This window comes from Triticum urartu, chromosome 4 (genome assembly GCF_003073215.2).
Source record: "Triticum urartu cultivar G1812 chromosome 4, Tu2.1, whole genome shotgun sequence".
In the NCBI taxonomy this organism is placed as follows: Eukaryota; Viridiplantae; Streptophyta; class Magnoliopsida; order Poales; family Poaceae; genus Triticum; species Triticum urartu.
In genome coordinates, this window is record NC_053025.1 from 100,610,235 (window position 1) to 100,631,366 (window position 21,132).

The 21,132-nt window shown below is 45.6% G+C and overlaps 1 protein-coding gene and 1 long non-coding RNA gene across 5 annotated transcripts; one reads left to right on the forward strand and one right to left on the reverse strand.

Moving 5' to 3' along the window:
• The first annotated feature begins 1,185 nt into the window (after window positions 1–1,185).
• LOC125553629 (F-box protein At4g22280-like) lies at window positions 1,186–4,033 on the forward strand. Its single transcript, XM_048717389.1, has 4 exons — window positions 1,186–2,491; window positions 2,726–2,887; window positions 2,987–3,140; window positions 3,773–4,033. The coding sequence occupies exons 1-4, from the start codon at window positions 1,592–1,594 to the stop codon at window positions 3,778–3,780; spliced, it is 1,224 nt and encodes a 407-aa protein (XP_048573346.1). The 5' UTR covers window positions 1,186–1,591; the 3' UTR covers window positions 3,781–4,033.
• A 2,141-nt stretch (window positions 4,034–6,174) lies between these two features.
• Window positions 6,175–16,729, reverse strand: LOC125550881. 4 transcript variants are annotated; one of them, XR_007301986.1, is made up of 6 exons: window positions 16,126–16,729; window positions 14,961–15,078; window positions 13,253–13,471; window positions 11,899–12,245; window positions 7,185–10,522; window positions 6,175–6,619 (listed from the first exon to the last, which is right to left on the reverse strand). It is a non-coding gene; the product is annotated as an uncharacterized LOC125550881 (long non-coding RNA). The 4 variants fall into 4 exon arrangements; XR_007301989.1 differs by lacking the exon at window positions 6,175–6,619 and having other exon boundaries at window positions 8,600–10,522; window positions 16,126–16,214; window positions 16,330–16,715; XR_007301988.1 differs by lacking the exon at window positions 6,175–6,619 and having other exon boundaries at window positions 8,600–8,870; window positions 10,344–10,522; window positions 16,126–16,715.
• Between the last annotated feature and the right edge of the window lie 4,403 nt (window positions 16,730–21,132).

Consider the following 21,132-nt stretch of genomic DNA (forward strand, 5'->3'; position numbering starts at 1 on the left):
AATGGGGAGATGCAATCACATAGAAGAGGGGAGCTGAAATGCACACAATATCATATACAAAATTCAGTTGGATGATTGGGCCCACATAAACATTGAGCTAGCTATGTGAATGCTAAACGAATGCGCTATTGGCTGACCACTGCCCTTGTACTCAGGGCACCTCCAAGCCAAAAAAACTGTTCCATTGTGAGGATATAATAGGTCCAAGCATTTAGTGCATAACTGATTGCTAGTTTTGCTAATCAAACATTATTTCTCACAACAACTTAGACATGCTACTAACTACTAAGACCAACAAGCACCTTTTGCAGCTCTAGTTGTTGCTGCCCAAGAGATGAGGTCATAAAGGTTGAGTATTCATGATAAGTATAGCACCAATGGTGCATTAAGCCCAAATGTCGCTCATGTTTAGCTTTAGATATTCACTCCAATATGTTATGTGGATGTTATGTAACAGTCCAATAGGAAAAAAAATCAATTCTAGCTTCACCAAATGATCGAATGACTACTTTTTCAAAAAATTTAAAAATGCAATTTTTAACATTTTCATTGTCAAAATTAATCAAATACTCCCTCTGTAAATAAATATAAGAGTGTCTTCCCCCCACAGGTAATCTAAAGGTACATATGCAGATTACAGAAACACTGTACTAGTGAAATATGTCAATAGTTACTTACGCCCAAGGTCATAACTGTAAACATTCTGTTCAATGCTAATGTGATCCGTGGGTACTCCATAGGTACTAAGAATCTTTACAATTTGGTGAATTATCCCGTCTTCTTTGCAGCATTTGATTTCAACTATCTTGAGATGCTCGATACCAAGAATTGTGTCCTTGGGTTATACTTCCTCTATCCCATAATATAAGAACGTTTTTGACACACACTAGTGTCAAAAACGTTTTTATATTATGTGACGGAGGTAGTAGCATTTTTTTGTTTCAGTCACGTACTCTTCCGATAGAAAACAAAAAAACATTTTACTCAAATTAATCAGAAGCAAATGCTAATAACTTTAAAGACAAAATCTATGATATGTTCACAAGTTTAAAAAAATATTCATGATTTCACAAAATTGAGAGTGATAGCGTATCTCGGTGGTGCAGCAAAATGTGATCCTTTTTCCTAGTGTATATGTATAGCGATTGTTGGATTTAAATTTTCAGTGATAGGTAAAATGCGTATTTTACACTCGCCTCCTTTTAATCCCGTGAGGCCGGGACCCCGCAAGCAAACCAAGCTAGCTTCTCCCTCGAAGGTCCTGCGAATCTTCCATGTCGCAAACGCATTTCTCCAACTCCTCAACCCGGATGGTCTCCATGGCGCTCGGTTGCTCGTATCAGTAGCGACCTTCGCGTCGTTGGTCGGCCTCTGTACGTTGAGCATCGCGTCGGTCGCTCGTATCAGTTGCCATTCTTCTCTTCCACCCTCGGCTCAGGCGGGAAAGCTGCCGGCGGCGAGGTGCGGCGGCGACCCCGGCGCTTCCTGCATCTGTCTCCCCTCTTTGCCACCACGCCGGCATTCCGTGATCGTGTCTTGCACAGCTGTACGGTTGTGCCGCAGCTTCGGCGCCTGCCACCTGTTCGACGGAATGCCTCGGCCGCAAGAAGGCAACAAGAGGGCCGCTCTGGCCCGCGGCGAGGGCATCATCGGCGCCCTACCGGACGATCTCCTGCAGCACGTGCTCTCCTTCCTCCCGGCGCAGCAGGCCGTGCGGACCTGCGTGCTCGCCCGGCGCTGGCGCGGCCTCTGGAAATCCGCCACAAGCCTGCGCATCACCGGTGTCCATGAGTCGGAGGTGACGCCCGTCCAGGAGCTCCGCGAGTTTGTGAACCACCTTCTGCTCCTTCGCTGTCGAGCGCCGATCGACACGTGCGAGCTCAGGTTCGCCGTGGTCTCCGACGACGACGTGCCCCGTGTGAGCCTCTGGATCCGGCACATTATGCTCTGCCAAGTTCGGCTGCTCCGGCTCGATATCTCTCGGGACGGCTATGGTGTTTACTTTTACGTAGACAACCTGCCTCTTGCCTCTCAGCATCTGACGAGGCTAGAGCTCATTGACACAGGGTTAAACGACAGCTTCCTCGATTTTGCCGGCTGTCCGGTGCTGGAAGATCTAGTAATCATCAATGGCTGTTTCGTCCATGTCAGGAGGATCTCTTCAAAGTCTCTAAAACGCCTGGCCATTGCTGATAGCAGTTTCAATCAGCATGCCCGTACTCGTATTTACGCTCCAAGTCTCGTTTCTCTACGACTCGAGGACAACTGGGACAGGACTCCTGTGCTTGACAGCATGCCGTCGTTGAAGGCTGCATTCGTCAGATTTATCAAAGAATCTGTGGACAGGTGTTTTTATTCCGACTCTTGGGATTGCCACAACGAGGACTGTCAAGGTTGTTACGATCTACAGGCTGTTAACTCTCATGACTCGGTGCTTCTCAAAGGTTTATCAGAGGCTGAGAATTTGACATTGATAGATGAACATGACACGGTATGTATGTTTTAACCCCATTTACATTTGCGGTCCTATTATATATCTGTTGCAATATCTATGACCATCTAAATGATGCTTCTTAGAAAGTCATAAACAATGCAACCAGCTAGTAGAGCTTTTACATTATTCCCCACGCTCAAAACAATCATCATGTAATCTTGAGATAAAAAAAACAATCATCATGTTCGCAGTGACGATTAATTTGTTCTCTCTGGTTTGCAATTTCTGCAGTTTATTTTCAGAAGGGATTTGATATGGTGCCCTACATTTAGTAAGTTAAAGACCTTGTTACTCAATGAATACTGGTGCGTGCCTGACGACTTCCGCGCACTAGCTTTTATTCTTGAACACTCACCATTTCTGGAGATTCTCACTCTTCAGTTCTTTTCCAAGGTATATATACTTTGTCAAAATGGGAATTCTTTAACTTGCACTGTAAAGCTACACTATCTATTATCTGATCGGTTTTGATTCAATCTTTTTTGCCTGCAGGGACCTAATCATAAAGTGGAAATAAAAGGAGGTTACAATGCAGTGGAGACCTCAGCTGCAATATCAAAACATCTTAAGGCAGTCGAAGTCAAATGTAACTCGGTTGATGCGGAGGTTCTCAAAATTTTGAAGTTCCTTGGTACACTTAACATATGTAAGCTAACTATCAACAGCACCCCACGCTTTCTACATTTCTGCAGTTTGCCTTCATTTTGAAGTTCCTAGTTTAGTAGAAAGAGTGAATGTTATACCAGTAATGAGAAGCCTGCTCTGCATTTGGTGGGTGGAAAATAACTCAATGTGCTGTTTGGAAGTGTTAACTACAATGGTGTTTAGATTGAAATGCACTGCACAAATGGTAGCACGGCATGTTGATTTTGTTGAACAGTTCTGACATTTTGTGGCTCCTATTCCAGTTGCAATTCAGTTTGTTTACTTATTGGCTTACAATGTCAACATTATGGTCTATAATTATTTGCTAGGGCCATCTGATTCTTCATAATTAGACAGATTGTCTGAAAATCTTGACATGAGTATTTGTTATTAAACCACTGGATGCCATTGCTAGAAAGCTAATCCTAACAGTTAAATCAAGATCTCAACTCTAACCAGATGTTGAAACGTGCAAACTTTTGAGTAATTAGATTATTCTGCAGTTTGACATGTGAAAATATGAAAAATTATGGACTGAATCTTGTGGCCCATTGATTCCTTGTCAAGGAGCTGAAATTCCTTGTTTCCCAAGTGACACCCCCGCAAGCTTCTCATCCTTCCATACATGTACAGGTTTCTAGGGAGAGAAGACCTTGGCTGAAGACATATGGCCTATTTCATCTTAATTACTGTATTAAGGAACGAATGCAGTTTGCAGCAGTGACGAGGATGCGATCTTTTGTTGGACATTCATGTTGGTTCGACTCGGTGAAGCAGCTTAGAAAAAGTAGTGACATGTACTATTTTTTTAATCGCCCTCCCTTGACTGATTTATCTCGCTGAAGATGTATTTTGACTTCTGTTGTTGTATTAATGTGTCGGAACCTTGCGCCATATCTCATACTCGCTCCTTCCCGAATAAGGATGGCAATGGGTCGGGTTTGGATCGGGTAGGACAATATCAAATCCATATCCATATCCATGAAGACAGTCTTTGCCCGCTCATGAAAAAATCCATGGGTGAAAAATTGTATCCATGTCCAAATCTGATGGATATCCATACCCATTGGATATCCATTGGATCCTCTCGAGACATATAAATAAGACATAACACAATATTAACATAAACTCTTCCATTCTTCACCTCATGGCAGGCTAGGCTTCACTTATGGTAAATTAACATCCACTAACAACCTAAGATCATTTAGTATTTTTCTAACAGATGAGAATGACGAGTCATTTAAGGAGGTAAAAATAAGGAGAGGGGTGTTGGAGTATGTTACGGAGGGGATTGAATGTCAACTAAAAAAAGTTACGATGAGGATTGTGTAATTTCTTATGCATGTTTTAGATAAAAAAAATTGTAAAATTGTTGTGGGACATATGACCGTGGGGCAGGGATAGCATATTTCCCCCCATTAAGTCATACTATCGGGTCGGTTTTGGGTATATCCATGGGTACAAGATTATATCTATGCCCTATCCACAAACAATCGGGTCGGGTTTGGGCACCGCCCATGGACACAAAAGCATATCCAAACCCTATCCATTCGGGTCGGATATCCATGGATATCCATGTCCATGGATAAAATTGCCATCTTTATTCCCGAACTATTGTTAGGTATCTATATATATATATGTAAGACGACTAATTTGTGACGGAGGTAATATTTGTTAGTGTATTTATTGTTCATACGGCACTATTTTGTTCCACTAGTGAAACTCTTCAGATTTAAATGATCTGAAACACTTTCTGACTTTGATTCAAATGAAGGATAAATACATGGTTATGGACATAACTGTTATGTGCGAAGTATATACAAATGTGTTGGTTTTGAATTGCTAGAACTCCAAAGCAAGCAAAACCATTCTTGAGGCATCTTTTGGGGCTACCTGATAAGATAAGGGCATCTCTAACACCGATCCTCAAACCATCTCACACAGCCATCTTTTGGGTTCAGACGGAAAAAAGAACAAAAAACCGTGTCTGTTTGGGTCGCCGCCGCGTTGGTATTGGCCTCGGCACGCTCACTTGGAGGTGGAGGCGATGGAGGTGATTCCGTTCAAAAATGAAAAAGTTTACGACCTGTAGAACCGCAAGGACTGGAGTATACAGTAGTACGTACTCTGCAAAACTGCAAGGCAAAGCTGCGGCGGGCGTATATAATAGTCCCATCAAAAATGCTACACTCACGGGCTACTTTTTACTTAATCAACGGACTTTCCTTTTCTCCCTCACTAATCTCACCCCTCCCCCCCTGATTTTCAGGGTGGGCCCGCGTCACCTAACGCCCAATTAGCGCAACCCACGTCCGCTTAGCCCCGTAAAACGCTCGTAAAGCCCCCGTGAATGTAGCATTGCTGTAGTCCCATCAGCCATCACACAAGCAGCGGTAGCCCGTGAGGTTTTGCAATCAAGACACTCCACAACTCTAGTACGGATAGAGATCCAGTGACTTGCCTCTAGCAAGTCATGTTGTAACTGGCTCCCTCTCATCAGCCCTCCAAACAACATCTAACGGACAGCAGTGACCCAAAGCAAAAAAAAAGGCCTCCACACTACACCTGGGCATCCATCCAACACAGCTTAACAAAGAAAATGCTTCAGCCTTGGCCGTTCAGTCAACAGTTTTATGTCAGCTAACAATACAAATGTAACAATACTAACAGCTTATATATGTACTGAATAAAAGAATATGATAGAGATACGAGAACAGTTTTTTTGCAGAGGTAAGCTAAAGTTCCTTTTGGGTCAACATTTTCTGTCTTTATATGGTTCACTCATAGCACTAGTGGCTGCATTGAGTAAATCCTCAATGCATGGAGCAACGGAATCAAGTGCACTTCCATTGCGTGCTTCTCTAGTCCATCTCTTTAAGATATAATGTTTTGGCAATGTCTTTATGTTTCATCAAGTCAAGAACTTTTAGACCATGTCCACACAATATCCCTACCCTATTGAACATTCCACAACTACAAGAAACCTTTTGGGTCAAAGGATCATCCTATCACTATGTGCTCCTCCTCAAACAGCAAATCACCATGCAAACTCCCAATGGTAATAGCAAATTTGTTATTTCCATCCAATACTCTACAACATGCAACCAACAAGTGGCGTGTTTGTGGCAATTGAAGATAGTGGTTGTGTTTCAGTTCAACATCAGTAACTTCATAATTTTCTGCAGCTCGATCCAATCTAATAACCATCTGAACTCTACAATTAGTTCTTGTTTCAGCTCTAAAATGTTTTGGCTCACGGTCGGTTTGTCCCTTCCTTCTAATGCCTTCATTGGAACAAACAAATCTGCATGAAGTCGCCTTTCCATCAAATTTGTTTAAGTTGGTGCATCTTTTTCTCACATCAAAACCTATGTGACCCCCATATTCTACCCAAAACATCCAGGCCTCATGTGAATCTCTGAATCTCATACCAACTTGAGGTATCCTTTTGCTGATTTCTGTCATTGCACAACCCAAATTCTGCCAAAAACCAAAAAGACACGTACAATTAGTGGCGGACCGATCTGGTGACTAAGCAATGCAACAAGACAAGCTCATATGCAAAAAAACATTGGTTGTTATTCACAGTACATATACATGATTTGGTTGTTATGCACAGTACATGTCAATTTCCATCAGAGAAATTTAAAAGCTACTTCACATTGCTACTTATAAATTTCCATCAATACATACTTCAGATTTGCTACTTGCCAATGTCAATTTCCATGCTTTCACGGTACTTGTCATTGAAATTCAAAACAATACACAGTATATGTCAATTTCCATCAGTATAATTCAAAAACTACTTGTCATTGCATCAAACAATATTTCCATGCTTTCACTGTACAGTTTTCTTCAGATCTTCTATTAAGAGACACATCAAGCACAGTACTGAATTTCAATGGAAAAATTCTTAGTACAGTTCAATTTAAGGGAATCCACTCAAATCCACTATCTGCACAACCGGTGGCGCTCCAGAAGAACCACGCCGTCGGGGAATTGCTGGTGGGACGAGATGGGATTGCGGTAGGGGCGCCTCACTCACCTGGTAGCTAGAGGGCCGGCGTCGGGGAGGGACGGGCGGGTCCGAGCGACGTGAGCAAGGAGGTCGGCCAGCGTAGCTGATCTACGGCGGCGCTCCTCCCTGGCCCGCGCGGGCGGCGCTCCTCCTCAATCTGCGGCGGCGCTCCTGCTCGATCTGCGGCGGACCTCCTCCCCAGCTCACGCGGCGCTTGCAGCAGCAGCTTCCCGGCCCGTCGGGGCACTCCTCCCTTGCCCTCACGGCCGCGCGACGCTGCCTACCCTCCGCGGCGACGGCACTCGGCTGCTCTGAGCTGGCTCTTCGCGCCAAAGCCATCCTTGTCCTCCTTTCCCCCGCCACAAATCTGTGCTGGATGGGTGCCTGGACATAAGTGTGAGCCTTTTTTGCTTTCCTTCACTGCGGTCTCTTGGATGTGGTTTCAACGGCAGATGATTGGCGGCCAGTTACAACGTGACTTGCTGAAGACGAGTCACTGGATCTCAGTCCCTCTAGTACAGTAGGTGAGCTTCTTCCTGGTGGTAATAACTGCTCTGTGCTCTCCACCACTCCATCTCGTACCCCATCTCGTCCTTGAGCTGAGCTGAAATAGAGAGCTCTCACGCGCTTTGTCTTCTCCGTTGGGGTTGGACGATTCCTTGCATTTGCGCAGCGGCGAGTGAAGCTAAGCCTCGGTGAGGTAAGCTCGTCTTCCACCGTGTTTTTCCCCCCGCTTCTTTGCTTCATTTCGTCATTGTTTTCTTGTGACCACAGCATCGATCCAGCGCGGTGGTGCTCACTACCTGTTCGACGGTAGTCCAGCTATTTTTGCAAGGCCAGGAAAGCATCCATGCCCGGCAGCGAGGATCGGCTCAGCGCTCCTCCAGCACGCCCTTGGCTTCCTGCCGGCGAATGACGCGGTCCGGACAAGCTTGCTGGCCGGCCGCTGGCGCCACGCCTGGAGATCCATCCGCCGCCTGCACATCAGCCCCAAGGACGGGTGGGACAGGCCCCAACATCTCAAGGATTTCTTGCACGCTCTGCTGCCCCCCGGCGACCATGGCGTGCTGCAAAGGAGGTGAGCTGGGGCAGTGCTGTGGCAGCTGTGCAGAATGTACTGGTGACGATGACCATAGCGGCCGCTGCGTGCTTCTTGGAGGCTTGTCGGCTGCTGTGAATTTGGAGCTGGTAGCTCACGCTGGAATGGTATACTTACTTGGAAATCCCATCTTTACTCTCCTTCATAATGTCATCCTAGCCTTCATAATCTGGGTTTGCATGTTTAGGTTATTCCCCATCCACACTCTGCCAGTTACAAACAAGGACAAAATTTTGCAGTCGGCGCCCTCATGTTTTTTATTTCATTACAAACAAGGACAAAATTTTGACAAATCGGGCAATCCTTGGCTAGAAATTTCGGCAGCATAACAGGCAGAAAGAAATGCATGCACAGGGGCAAAGAATTGCCATTTTGTATCTCAGATGGAAGGAAAACACTACAAGCGTGCAGGTACAACGGCTAGTCCATTACATACACCAAGAAACGACCGTTGTCATGAGCAGCGCCAGGTCCCATGTCCCTTGTTCTCAACAGCCTAGTTGCTTGGTCTGCCTCGAGTCCGAAAACAAACCTTTCTCTTCGCGCGCCACCAAAGCTAAAAGCTTAAACGGATTCGGACGACCATCTTCTTTTGCCTCTCATAGCTAGAAGCTCTTCGTCACAGCAAAAACAAAGAAAAGAATTGCCAACACATATGAGTTTAAAGCAAGAAACTACAAGCAATGTCCAGTAGGCTGAGACTAAGCTAAAAAAGTGCAATGTGTGTTCCATAATCTGCACACAACAAAACATATAACTTTCAGTCAGCCATCTAAGGACCCCCTCCTAGTTTGCGTTGTTTCCAACAACAAAACCCATCAAAAGTAAGATCAATCAACTCAGTCCGTTAAACTGCAGAGTTTTCTTAGTAAATTATCAAGAGTAAATAAGAGTTCCTCGAGTAATCATTAGTCACAGGGCATGCTAGCTATCAACGAGACTGAAGGGTTCCGATCAAGCAGCAATAAAAAGACAGCAATGTCCTAGTCAATCTTTAGCTACAAGTGTGCAACAAAAAAAGAAACAAACTTCCTTGTTTCACAAGGGCCGGAATTTTCACAGGCTGAGAAATATGACGAAAACTTGGCAATTAGTCAAACATACATGATCTAAAACAAAATTCTGCTTCGTCATGAACTAGAAAATGGCCACGACTTTTCATTCTCAACACCTAGAACCAGCCCAAGCTCGCTAATATATGCCTCCATGATCCCTTTATCTATCTATGTTCCTACAAGATAACTATTCCCTCCGTAAATAAATATAAGACGTTTTAGAGACTCGACACAAGTCCATAAAACGTCTTATATTTGTTTACAGAGGTTGTACTTTACAAGCAAAAATAATACTAGGCACATCTATGACTAAACTCTAAATAGATAGACCCCAGCAAAAACAATACTATGCCCAACAGATCGCTATCAAACACTAGCATAGTTTATATGTATAGCATATCTAACCTCAAGTAATAATCTGGAAGGGTGAGTGAACATTTCTACAACCAACTGCCACAATCTGAGTTGGTTAATTGGTCTGGAATTTGAATGCAGCAAACTGAGATGGCTTGACCTAAATGTTTGCCTTCTCATCGTGTGCTCTGAGAAGGACAAGAGGATCACATACGCTTACTCCATTAAAAATGGATTGTGTGACTCAAGGTAATTGTGATGAGTCGTTTGCACCACCAGTTGGGTGAGCAATTTAAGGAGAAATGTGCGCCTGAACGGTGCTATCGAACAAACAATTCAAAAAACTACAATTTCAAAATGGGACTTGGCCACACCTATGTCTAGAAAGTGATTCCCCCTTGTACTACCTTCATGAGATTTTGACTTCTTATCCTGACTCAAATCATGACATGCAGATTCTGGGTTCAAACCCCCAATACTACTCTTTACCTATAGAATATAAAAAGTGAAATGGCGAAAATCAAACTGAGAGTCTGCAATTCAAGCACATCACAGTGCAACTTTCTGTCAACTGTCAGACATGGCCATCAAGGCATCATTTACCAAAAACCTAAACAGTTGTGGCTCGATGATCACGTGCCCAGAGCAAGGGGGGGAAGAGAAGGCGGGAGGTCTCACCTTTAATGTTTGTAGCCATCGTTGACATTGGAGAGCTGGACGAAGACGATGAGACCAAGCTGAAGATATTCAAAAGGCGGCCGCCGCATGCGCAAGACCTTGCTGGTTTGGGATCTTTACGTATGTCATATATTTGGGCAGAGAGGAGCTCCAAGTTGATACTTTTGGTTCGCAAGCCCCTGCAAAAAGGTTTTCTTCCAGTTCTAATCAATCAATCATCAATGAAGGAGTGTATATCAACTCAACCAAGAAATTTTGATTAATTATGCATGTGCGCTTCCCTGTCATGCTCCAGCTTTTACTAGTAAAACCAGTTCTGCATCCAACCATACGTACATACATGGTATTGAGGAAATTTTCACATCACGCCCATGTATGCTATGCTATGCTATGCTATTCTATTGAAGTGAAGTATGGATGATTCCAAGCCTTAAGACAAAGACACACCGGCATTGGGTGGCTGGCTGCCATTTGATTTGATTTTGATTATTTGGCTCTAACTAATTAGTCTAGTCCAAGTAAATACACCTTGTTCCTCAATCAAATTTGCTTGGTTTCTCCTAAAGAAAGAAAGAAAGAAATAAACTGCAGACGAGTACATCCATCCATCCAGTTGGAATGCCAAAGTTGCGAACTACTAGTACCCAATTTTCTTGCGTGTGCACACAAATTAATAGTAGTCTGAAATCTGCAGAAACGAGCACCATCTACCACTTAATTGCAGAGCAGATTTGCTACTATCGATATGTTCATTAGGGAAAGATAGCAACTCTACCTTGCTGTAAAAACTCCATTAATCAATAAATCCAGCAATACAAGACCTCACTAGGAGCTTGGCGGAGTCACCAGCACCACCAGCTAGTTAAAACTAACATCCCACCTACACCCCAACAACTCTAGCACCACAACCAACCCCTCAAGCTTGAGATTGTGAGCCATATAAAGGCAATGTTCCAATTTTCAGAAAAATAAAGGAAGATCGGGGTAGCATCTCTTCTTCTCAGATTTAGAGGAAATCCTCAGCAGAGACAAGGAAATAGCACATGGTCAAAGATAAGTACTAGACGCCTGTACGTCACACACAAGAACACGCCACAAAAACTCATGACCTGCTACTCTATGCAGAACACAAGCACTGCACAAACAATTGGTACTCACCATTGGCATAGGTGTAAATCACGCTACATAAGGAAGACCCAAACATGCACATGACACAGTGATACCATGTACTATAACCAGAATCTACAGTGAGAACCAGTACCTACCTATTTAGTGAATCAATTGATATTCACAACATCAAGGAAAGCATACAATTGCAGACTAAGGCATAGCCTAGTGGTGGGAAGGGGCTGATGCCTTCCCACCCACCCAGCTTCAAGGCACAGTACTTGCAATTTGGGTTTGTTGCACCAATTATACTGTAGGGGGTTCCGTTACAGTCTTTCTATAAAAAAAACATGATAGAAGAAGTACACCTAGAAGATCAGAGTTAATTAGCAAGCCAGAGGACCTAATTAGCTCATGTAGCAAGCCTTAACATTCTAAGGCACAATACCTGCTTCATCATTATGCAAGGAGACCAAACCCTGACCAGACATGGCCATGAACGCAGCGCGACCACCATAGCCATGGCTCGATGGCCATGAACGCAGCACGACCACCATAGCCGTGGCTCGACGGCCATGAACTCGACCACCATAGCTGTTTTGTAGCTGATGCCGAACAAAACCGCCTCTGTCGCACAGCAGCAGGACCAACGGAAGACGCCATGGCCGGAGACCGAGCCTACCACCATGAACCTTGCTTGGCACGATGAACCCCTTATCTCCTTTGCATCGGTACTGGCCGAGGAGGAGGTGGTCCATTGAGCCATAGTAGCTGGACCTGGAGGTTATGACACAGCTGGACATGGTAACCACAAAAACAAGTCAAAGATTATCAACAATTCTGTTAAAGAAACATAAAATTTATATTATGATTCAATTAGAAGGGACAGGGTTGCCCAAGAAACTCATAATGCACTGATTGTTTTTAAGGCGTCCTGCCTTAGGCGCTTAGGTAATAAGACGCCCTGGCAGCGCCTTACAAATATGTCCGCCTTAGACGCTTAGGCGTTGCCTAGGCGCTAGAGCGGGTGGTGCTCGCCTTAGGTCGCTTTGCCGCCTTATAAACAATGAATGTACTCATAGATATAGTAGAGCCATAGATTATCTATCAAACATTCAATTGGCTGAGAAACTCGTAATTAACATCTTGATACCAGGCCGTCTACAAAAATTTATTGTCTTGTTAACAAATGCAATCAGCCAATAAAGGACCAAACTGGACCAGCCCCACACACAACCATAAAGGACCAAACTGGGCCTAGAACCAGCTATACAAGTAATGAACTGAAATGAAAGCCGCGACAATATACATATATAAAAATCGATCCCATGCACGTTCACAAATCTGTGTACTCATGCATGTTGCTAATCAAAGAAAATGGCAAGAGTAAGATACACACATTCAGGATGGATTTAAGCTTCACAAATCCATGATTTGCTACACATGGAGATTTGACCATTCCAAACATGAGGCATAGTTAGGAACTCTTCAATTGAACATGACATGCATCAAACATCCAAATAAAAGCTATGTGCAAGTGCAGCATAATGATTCTTACTACAAAAAGGGGAGAAAACATGCAGAATGATTTACTACATATGATATATGAAGCTGGATCAGTACCCAGACACCATTAGAGAGGATAATGCACCACATTTAGTTACAACAAGCATCAGCCGCATACTATAAGGTACCAGCAAGCAAAGACCAAATTAACAATTCTCGCCATAATGGCACGACAGGAGTAGGTACCATACAAATCAACCAAGTATATGGGATCCAATAGAGGCAAGAAAGGTCACCTTTGCCAAAAACGGACTTCCTAGGTGGTCATGTTGAGCACCTTGGTGGGCATCCTCAAAGGGCCCTCCGCCAGCAGTTGCTTGTCCTAGGCACCCTTTAAGGTCACCTTGACCTATCCATGGCGATCCAGGTGATCTGCTTGATGTCATCCGAGGAGCTGGTGAGGTCGATCACCTTCTTATGCACCCGCATCTTGATCTTGTCCCAGGTGTTGGTACCTGATTAACAAGCAAGACATCCTTTTTAGACCAAGTTTTGTTTTCAATATATGATAAAAACTTCAGCGGAAGCGCAGAAATTGCAGCACATGGAGATGCATAACAGTCATAAATTGTTTTCCAATGTCAGGCATCCAAGCATCACAATCCTCTTCTAGAAACATCACTACCTAGTGCCACTATATATAACAAGCACATACATCATCACAAGAGACCAAAATTAAGCATACGCAAACAGGGAGAAATTTTAGTTTATTTACTTTAACCAAAAAGGGTTGTTGCATATTCATCGAAACTGAACATTCTAAAGGGATGGATGGTCCAGTTTTACTCAAAGTTTAACCATGATCACCACTAACACATCAGCATATATACTCATGCTTTCATCCTAGATTATTTCATCATTATACACGGTAGATGTGATAAGGTTAGATAAACAGTGGAGTGGGAACACCACAATCAAGTACACTACCTCTTTGTTCCTATACAGTCCTACATAGACTGGGGCAAAGATAAGAAATATGCTGCTTTTAGAATGGGGGATTCTTTCAGCTTGATTTGAAAGCAGTTCAAGATAACAGTCAGATCAGAAAATGACAGTCTACTATTTAATACAATGATAACAAGCGACCATGTCAACAACAAGAAGAAAATGAGGCTGGGTAAACCAGCACACGACCAAAACAGACCACCCACGGCCTGAAGCACCAATCACAAACAGCAGCACACAAACATGGACAAGGAAAACACTCCAGCACACACAACAAACCAAAAAGCTCAAAAGAAAATCATGGTTAGAAGAAGAAGCTCCAGTGGTGAGTAACAACAGCAAGTAGCCACTATCTGAACATATCAATCAACAGAATCAAAAGAATCACAGAAAAATCATAAATCTTCTCTAGAGCAAAGAACAGTCAACCATGGCCAACAAAAACAGATCTTAGCCACTGGACACAATTAATACTACATGAGCAAACTGACTAATTCGACCAAGGAACATATGTTCACCCGGCATCGCTCACCAGCACCAAGTAAGTAGCGAGCAAACAGCGATTGATCTCCGAGCAGCACAACAACTCCGATGCTATGAGAAACTGAGGTGTAAGGTAACCTGTCATTTTTGTTGGCTAAAACTCCCACTAACCAAGAACACAACTTCGATTGCAGGCTCACGTAAGATCATTTCCCCCTGAGGGGCCAGCAAGCAAAAAGCTGTTCAGTTTACATGTAACAAAGAAGACCAAATGAATAATAAATCCAAACTAGAAAAGGGGGGAATAGAAAGGAAAATAAGCTACTTTATTCGAATTCAATAACAAGAAAGGTTGTCTCAACACCAATCGACAAAAATGGGACATATTTTATGCAGATTCTGAACAATGAGAATACAGAGGTGCAACCATACAAGCATAACTGACCGTCCATGTGCAAATTCAGGCCGGAGGAAGGAGACGAACCGAGTGTAAGGGGAGACGAGAGAAATACTTACATGTGTCCATCCATGGCGTCGGAGCAGCAGGAGAGCGGCGTCCCAGGAGGGAAAGAAGGAAGCACACGGACCACCTGCACGCGCGCACATCAGGGAGGGGAGCGGCTCCAATCGAAACCTGTTCAGATAGCATAGCAACACACACAGTGGTTAGTGGAGACGGTAGAAAAGTTAAACAACAGACATACGGATTGCTGTGGAAATTTGCAGGAGAATCATTGTATGTCGCATACATGGCTAGAATAATTTTCAGGTGCATATACTGCGGCACCCTTTCGAAAAAACACATGTTAAATATGCACCTTTTGAGAACATTTTCATTTGTGGTTCTATATTAGCTGCTGATACAGGTAAAGAAGTGTATCATATATGATGTTAGTCTGAAACCACCATCGCCCATTATGAAAAAAAATAGCTTGAGAGGTGATAAAGAATTATTTCAAGAGTTATTACATGGTCTGGGAATGCAACCGTCTCAGATTTGAATGTGTCTAGAAGATGAATGTATCATCATCATCTTAGAGTTAGCAAAACATCACCATCGTGGTGGTGGGTTGTCAGGTTAGCAACGCTGCACTTTATTAGAATATAAAGAAGGGTATGTTTCTAAAATGCTTAAAATATGGATGTCAGCTGCCCTTAGCTTTGCTTCCAACAGTTTGAATGGAGGAAATGTGAAGTAGTAACCCCACCTTACTAGCGCACATAGCAAGGCCCAAAGTCAGGCGGAGAATGCAGTGCAAGTTACAGAGGTGTATTAGGTGTTGACAATTAAGGCCAACTGTAGGACACATTCAATTTGGCAGTGTCTTGAGCATACATAACACAAATACACATGCTGACGATGTATTTGAAGAAAGCAAGACTACAAATTGTCAGTCAAACAGAGTTCAACAAGTCGTCAGTATACTTCCCTTTTATCCCAAAAAGAAGACTACAAGTTGAAACAAGATAGATTCGTAGGTCACATGCGCATGAGCAGATAGATGCACTCTAGCAAGCTAATGTGGTGCGGTTTTCAGTTTTCTTCTCTCCTCCCGTCTCTGAACGAAGAAAGTTTCAGTTTTCTTTTCTTCTCAGACCTCGGCTAATGTGGTGCCATGCAGCAAGAAAATTCAATGGCACCCACAGCAGAGCATGAGAGGGAGAGGGAGCAGAGAGATACCTTCCATGGCGTCGGCCGGCACTAGGGTCGGAGCAGCGGCGACACCTCCATGGAGAAGAAGCAGACCGTCTTGTAGGTGGTGCAACTGCCTGCGCGCATAAGGGAGGGAGGCAGGGGAGCTGCCAAACCGCATCAGGCTCCAGGCCTTCCATGGCGGGATCTCCATGTCCATGGAGAAGAAGCTGACGGACCAAGACACCTGACCTTCCATGGCTGCCGGGCCGGTGCGTGGTTGTGTCCGGCGCCGTGGTCGTTCACTGGGAATGGGAGCAGCTTGAGCAGAGGAAGGGCGGCGTCCCGAGAAAGATAAGGTTGCCGCCCCCACACTCCTGATCTCCCGGAGCAGAGGAGCTCGCCGACGACGGGTCTGGGCGTGCCGCCTGACCTGACCGGTCGTGGTGGATCTCCCTCCCTCTTCTCCTATCTTGCCTTCTCTTCTCCCGGTCGGGGAGGAGGAGAGGGTGAGGGAGGCCATGGCCGGCGGTGAGGTGGGTGTGAGCGGTGGGTGGTGGCGGCGGTTCCTCGGGAGCGGGATGGGGGGCTGTGTGTTAAGTGTGATCCGTGCGTTGTGGGGTAGGTGGGGGCGTCTCCTTCCCTTTTCAATGGGTGGGAAGGGAAGGGTTCTCCTCAATCTTGATTGGTCGCTGGTGTTTTACCCACGGATCGATCTCATCTTTTTTCATATTCTAATTGGATATGCATATCGGACGGTGATCTGAATAGATGGATGGTGGATACTGTGTTTCCCCTCTTGATTGGCCGGTTCACCTCACCACGGATCGATGACGTGGGAGGAAGTCTACTGCTGTTGTGTTGGCTGGGGGTTTGCGAAACAAATCAAGTTAGTCTACTGCTGTTATGGGGCTTATACCTAGGAGGGAGGGCGTGGATTGTTGCTATGCTCTGATTGGTTGTTCCATGCATCACACGGATCGATCCTTTGGTTTACTCCATGGGTAGCACTGTTTCACATGGATCGTCAGCATCACTCGGGTGTCATCGGTGTGATTGATTAGTGGGGTTGGCTGCTCCATGATTTGTCCTATCCCCATCACCCCACGGATCGATGTCCTGTTCGGCCGATCTCATCCGTCCGTGCTATCCGACGGATCCAATATAACTGTTCATCCACATCTGACAGCGCGCGGATGTCATGGATGGACCGAGTCATGACTCCACCAGGCATAATATTTTCAAGGTTTGTATGAGAGCGGGACCGGGACTGGGACCTGGAATATTTCCGCAATAAATTTTGGCGTGATCTGAAATATTTTGACAGGAATATCTAGCTTAGTCGCACAACACTTGGGAAATATTCTGATTATGATTGAACCAAAGATTCATTTTACATGTGCCTTCTTTATTTTCAAACTTTCCATCCAAACCACATAAACATCCTTTTGTCATCTGTGATAGTATATATCGAGTCACTGATGTTACGTGCAGTTCGGTTTTTATTATCCTGTTAGGAAAAGGTTTGTATGAGAGCGGGACCGGGACTGGGACCTGGAATGTTTCCGCAATAAATTTTGGCGTGATCTGAAATATTTTGGCAGGAATATCTAGCTTAGTCGCACAACACTTGGGAAATATTCTGATTATGGTTGAACCAAAGATTCATTTTACATGTGCCTTCTTTATTTTCAACCTTTCCATCCAAACCACATAAACATCCTTTTGTCATCTGTGATAGTATATACCGAGTCACTGATGTTACGTGCAGTTCGGTTTTTATTATCCTGTTAAGAAAAGGTTTGTATGAGAGCGGGACTGGGACCTGGAATATTTCCGCAATAAATTTTGGCGTGATCTGAAATATTTTGGCAGGAATATCTAGCTTAGTCGCACAACACTTGGGAAATATTCTGATTATGGTTGAACCAAAGATTCATTTTACATGTGCCTTCTTTATTTTCAACCTTTCCATCCAAACCACATAAACATCCTTTTGTCATCTGTGATAGTATATACCGAGTCACTGATGTTACGTGCGGTTCGGTTTTTATTATCCTGTTAGGAAACTTGCAAGGCTTTCATTATAATAATCCTTGAATGTGCTCATATAAGAACGCTCCATCCATTGAGAAAGGGCAGTGATAGGCGCCGGTGCACCGGCCCAACTTTCATCCGGTCGCTTGGCAGCCATCTGATCTGGCAACTCCAAAGAAGCAGATTCGCCCGTGTCTAGCCAAAAAAACCACCGTCTTGAAGCACTCGTAGATCTGCCGTCGCGTCCGTCGCTGTAGCTCTCCGGCGTCCGCCACGTCCGTCACCGCAGCTCGCCGGCGTCCCCCACGTTCTGTCGCCGCAGCTCGCTACCCCTCACCACAGCTCGCCGCCCCTTGCCGTAGCTCACCGTCGCCGTCGTCACATGCCCTTCCAATCTCACCGTCATTCCCAAAGCCTAATGGCGCTTGCGGCCAAAGCCGGTTCCAGTAGCTCGCACATCCCATTCGAAGCACGACGTCGCCGCCTCCGGCTCACCGTCGTTGTCGATTTTGCAACACTATATTTCAGCAAAAAAAAACAATCTCAGCAACTACGAAAAACAAAAATAGTCAATTGAAGCAAAATTTTAGCCAGTTCCAGCAAAAAAAATTGTCGGTTCCAGCAAAACCATGGGCCTTCGTCGCCGGAATGTAGCAAAAATTTTGGCCGGTCGTAGCAAAAATAAAAGACAGTTCCGGCAATTTACTAGGTTCCAGCAAATAAAGCTCCAGTTTCAGCAAAAAAATCAACAGGAAAAAAGAGCTCCAGTGATTGTAGCAAAAATAATACAAGGTTCCAGCAAAAAAAACACCGGTTCCAACAAAAATCAAATTCAGTAGGGGAGAGCTCCAGGGGTCGATGTAGCAAAAAATATAGCTAGTTCCAGCAAAAAAGAATGCCAGTTCCAACAAAAACACCTCGCAGGCAAATGTCGGCTGACAGTTCCAGCACCATATCAAGCACCGGCGAACCCGCAGGTGGAGCTTTGCACCGCTGGATGCAGCTTGCCAAACGTGTGTTGCAGCTCCACCACCGATGGCTGCAGCTCCCATAGCAGCCGGTTGTAGCTCGCGCCGGTCGGCATGACGCCGTCAGATGCAACTCAAACAAACATCGGTTGCAGCTCCGCCTACCCGATGTTGTAGCTTCCCATACCCGCGGTTGCAGCTCTGCTCCAGCGCTGGTGGTCGCTGTTTCTGCTACCGGTGGTGGTCGTGTAGCACTCCGGTGTCAGCTAAAGAAGTGGATGGGAGAGAAAAATGGTGGGGCGTGTTGAGGAAAGGAATGGCTGAGCTGAGCACCTCCCGTGAAAGAGATAAGGATGGATGCGGAGAAAAGCGGTGCGTGGGACCCATGGCTACAGGAGGGGCGTTGGGTTTGTTTTTATCTCACGAGGCGTGTGTGACCGGTCAAATCTTCGGCCGGCGCGCCATCTGGAAACGTTTACCATTGAGAAATCATCCAGCTAGTTGCGACATGGGTCACAACAACATGATCGGATTGCACATAAAATAATAAAGCATGGCATTTTCATTTTAACTCGCGAATAGGGAGTGGGCCTGAAATATTTCAGGAGTCTGGGCCTGAACGTGGTAGTGGGACTCCGTGTCACATCCCTAGTTCTGGTATGATCCTAGGCTTGCTTTGTGCATCATGTTTAAATTTCAAATGAATTTGAAATGGGGAAAGTTGCAAACCCTAGCACCAAAGTTTTTTCCAATAGGTTCAACTTTAAAATGGATTTTCAATGAACCCAAAATGCTCTCCAAAAATGTTCATGCTCTTTGGATAATATTCGGAACAACAACCAGAGGTGATGCACATTTTTGCTACACATTTTGGATTTTTGAATCAATGCATAAAAATTTGATTTGGAGCTGTTAAATTATATAAATATTTTATTGGCTCCAAAAATGTTGGGAATTGGTGAGGGCCTCTGGAATATTATATCTAGATGCCACAAATATTTTCAGCATTTATGGAAGTGTTTTAACATTTCTTTTGGTTCCAAAACAAATGTTAGAAATAGAAAAAGAAAACAGGAAATAAGAAAAACACCTACCCAGGCCACTTACCTGGCGGCCCACTGGCCGGCCCAGCCCACCTGGCGGCTTGCCAGTCATCTTCAACCTCTGCCAGTAGGCAGAGGGAGAGACCTCGCACGCGGCCGAGCGCGCCACCTCCTGCTTCGCGCTGGCTATCCTTCCCCGAGTCCACCTGCACGCCCAGGAGATGAGGACGACCCCCTCTCACTTTCCCCTCCTTCCTCTGCCTCGTCCCCTTCCTCTGGCCCCTCTTCCTCGCGCCGCCGAGCACACCCGGGACCGCCGCTCGCCGTAGACATGGCCACAGGCCACCCCACTACCTGCCGATGAGACCTCGAGCTCCGCACCGTCGTCTTCTTCATCCACGCCGAGCCAAGCAACCGGGGAAGCACCACAACATCGTCCCCGACGTCTTCTTCAACCTCGGTGCCCGGAGATCCTCGGCGTCGATTCGCTGCCCACCGACCGTCCCCGCGCCCGCCGACCCCTCCGGTAGCCTCTCTGTGAGCTTCCGCGTCAAACCCGTCTCCTCTCTCTCTCTCGTTTATGCTCGCTAGCTCCGGTCCCCACCATGCCGTGAGCTCACCGCCGGCGTCCTCTTCGCCGTCGTCGCTTTAGTTCGCGGTAGTCGCACCCGAGCTCACGGTCGTGCTCCTGGTTACGCCAGGAAGCCGTAGACAACCCCAGTCGGGCTCCTCGTGCTCCGTAGCCCCGTGCCTGTGCACCACCGAACTCCGGCCGCCGCCTCCATGGTCGTGGGCGTCGTTTCCGGTGACCCCGCGGCCACCCGAGCAGCAAGCTAGATGCGGGCGTGTGCCGGCTATCTTCTGGTGGCCTTCACGCGTCCACCCCCCGCCTGTAGCGCATTCCGGTGAAGCACCGCCGCGCGGTTTGGTCGTCGCCGGCCGAACTCCGGCGACTGCCGACGTGGCCTGGTCATTAGGACTAATCCCGCAGCCTAATCCCCCCCTGA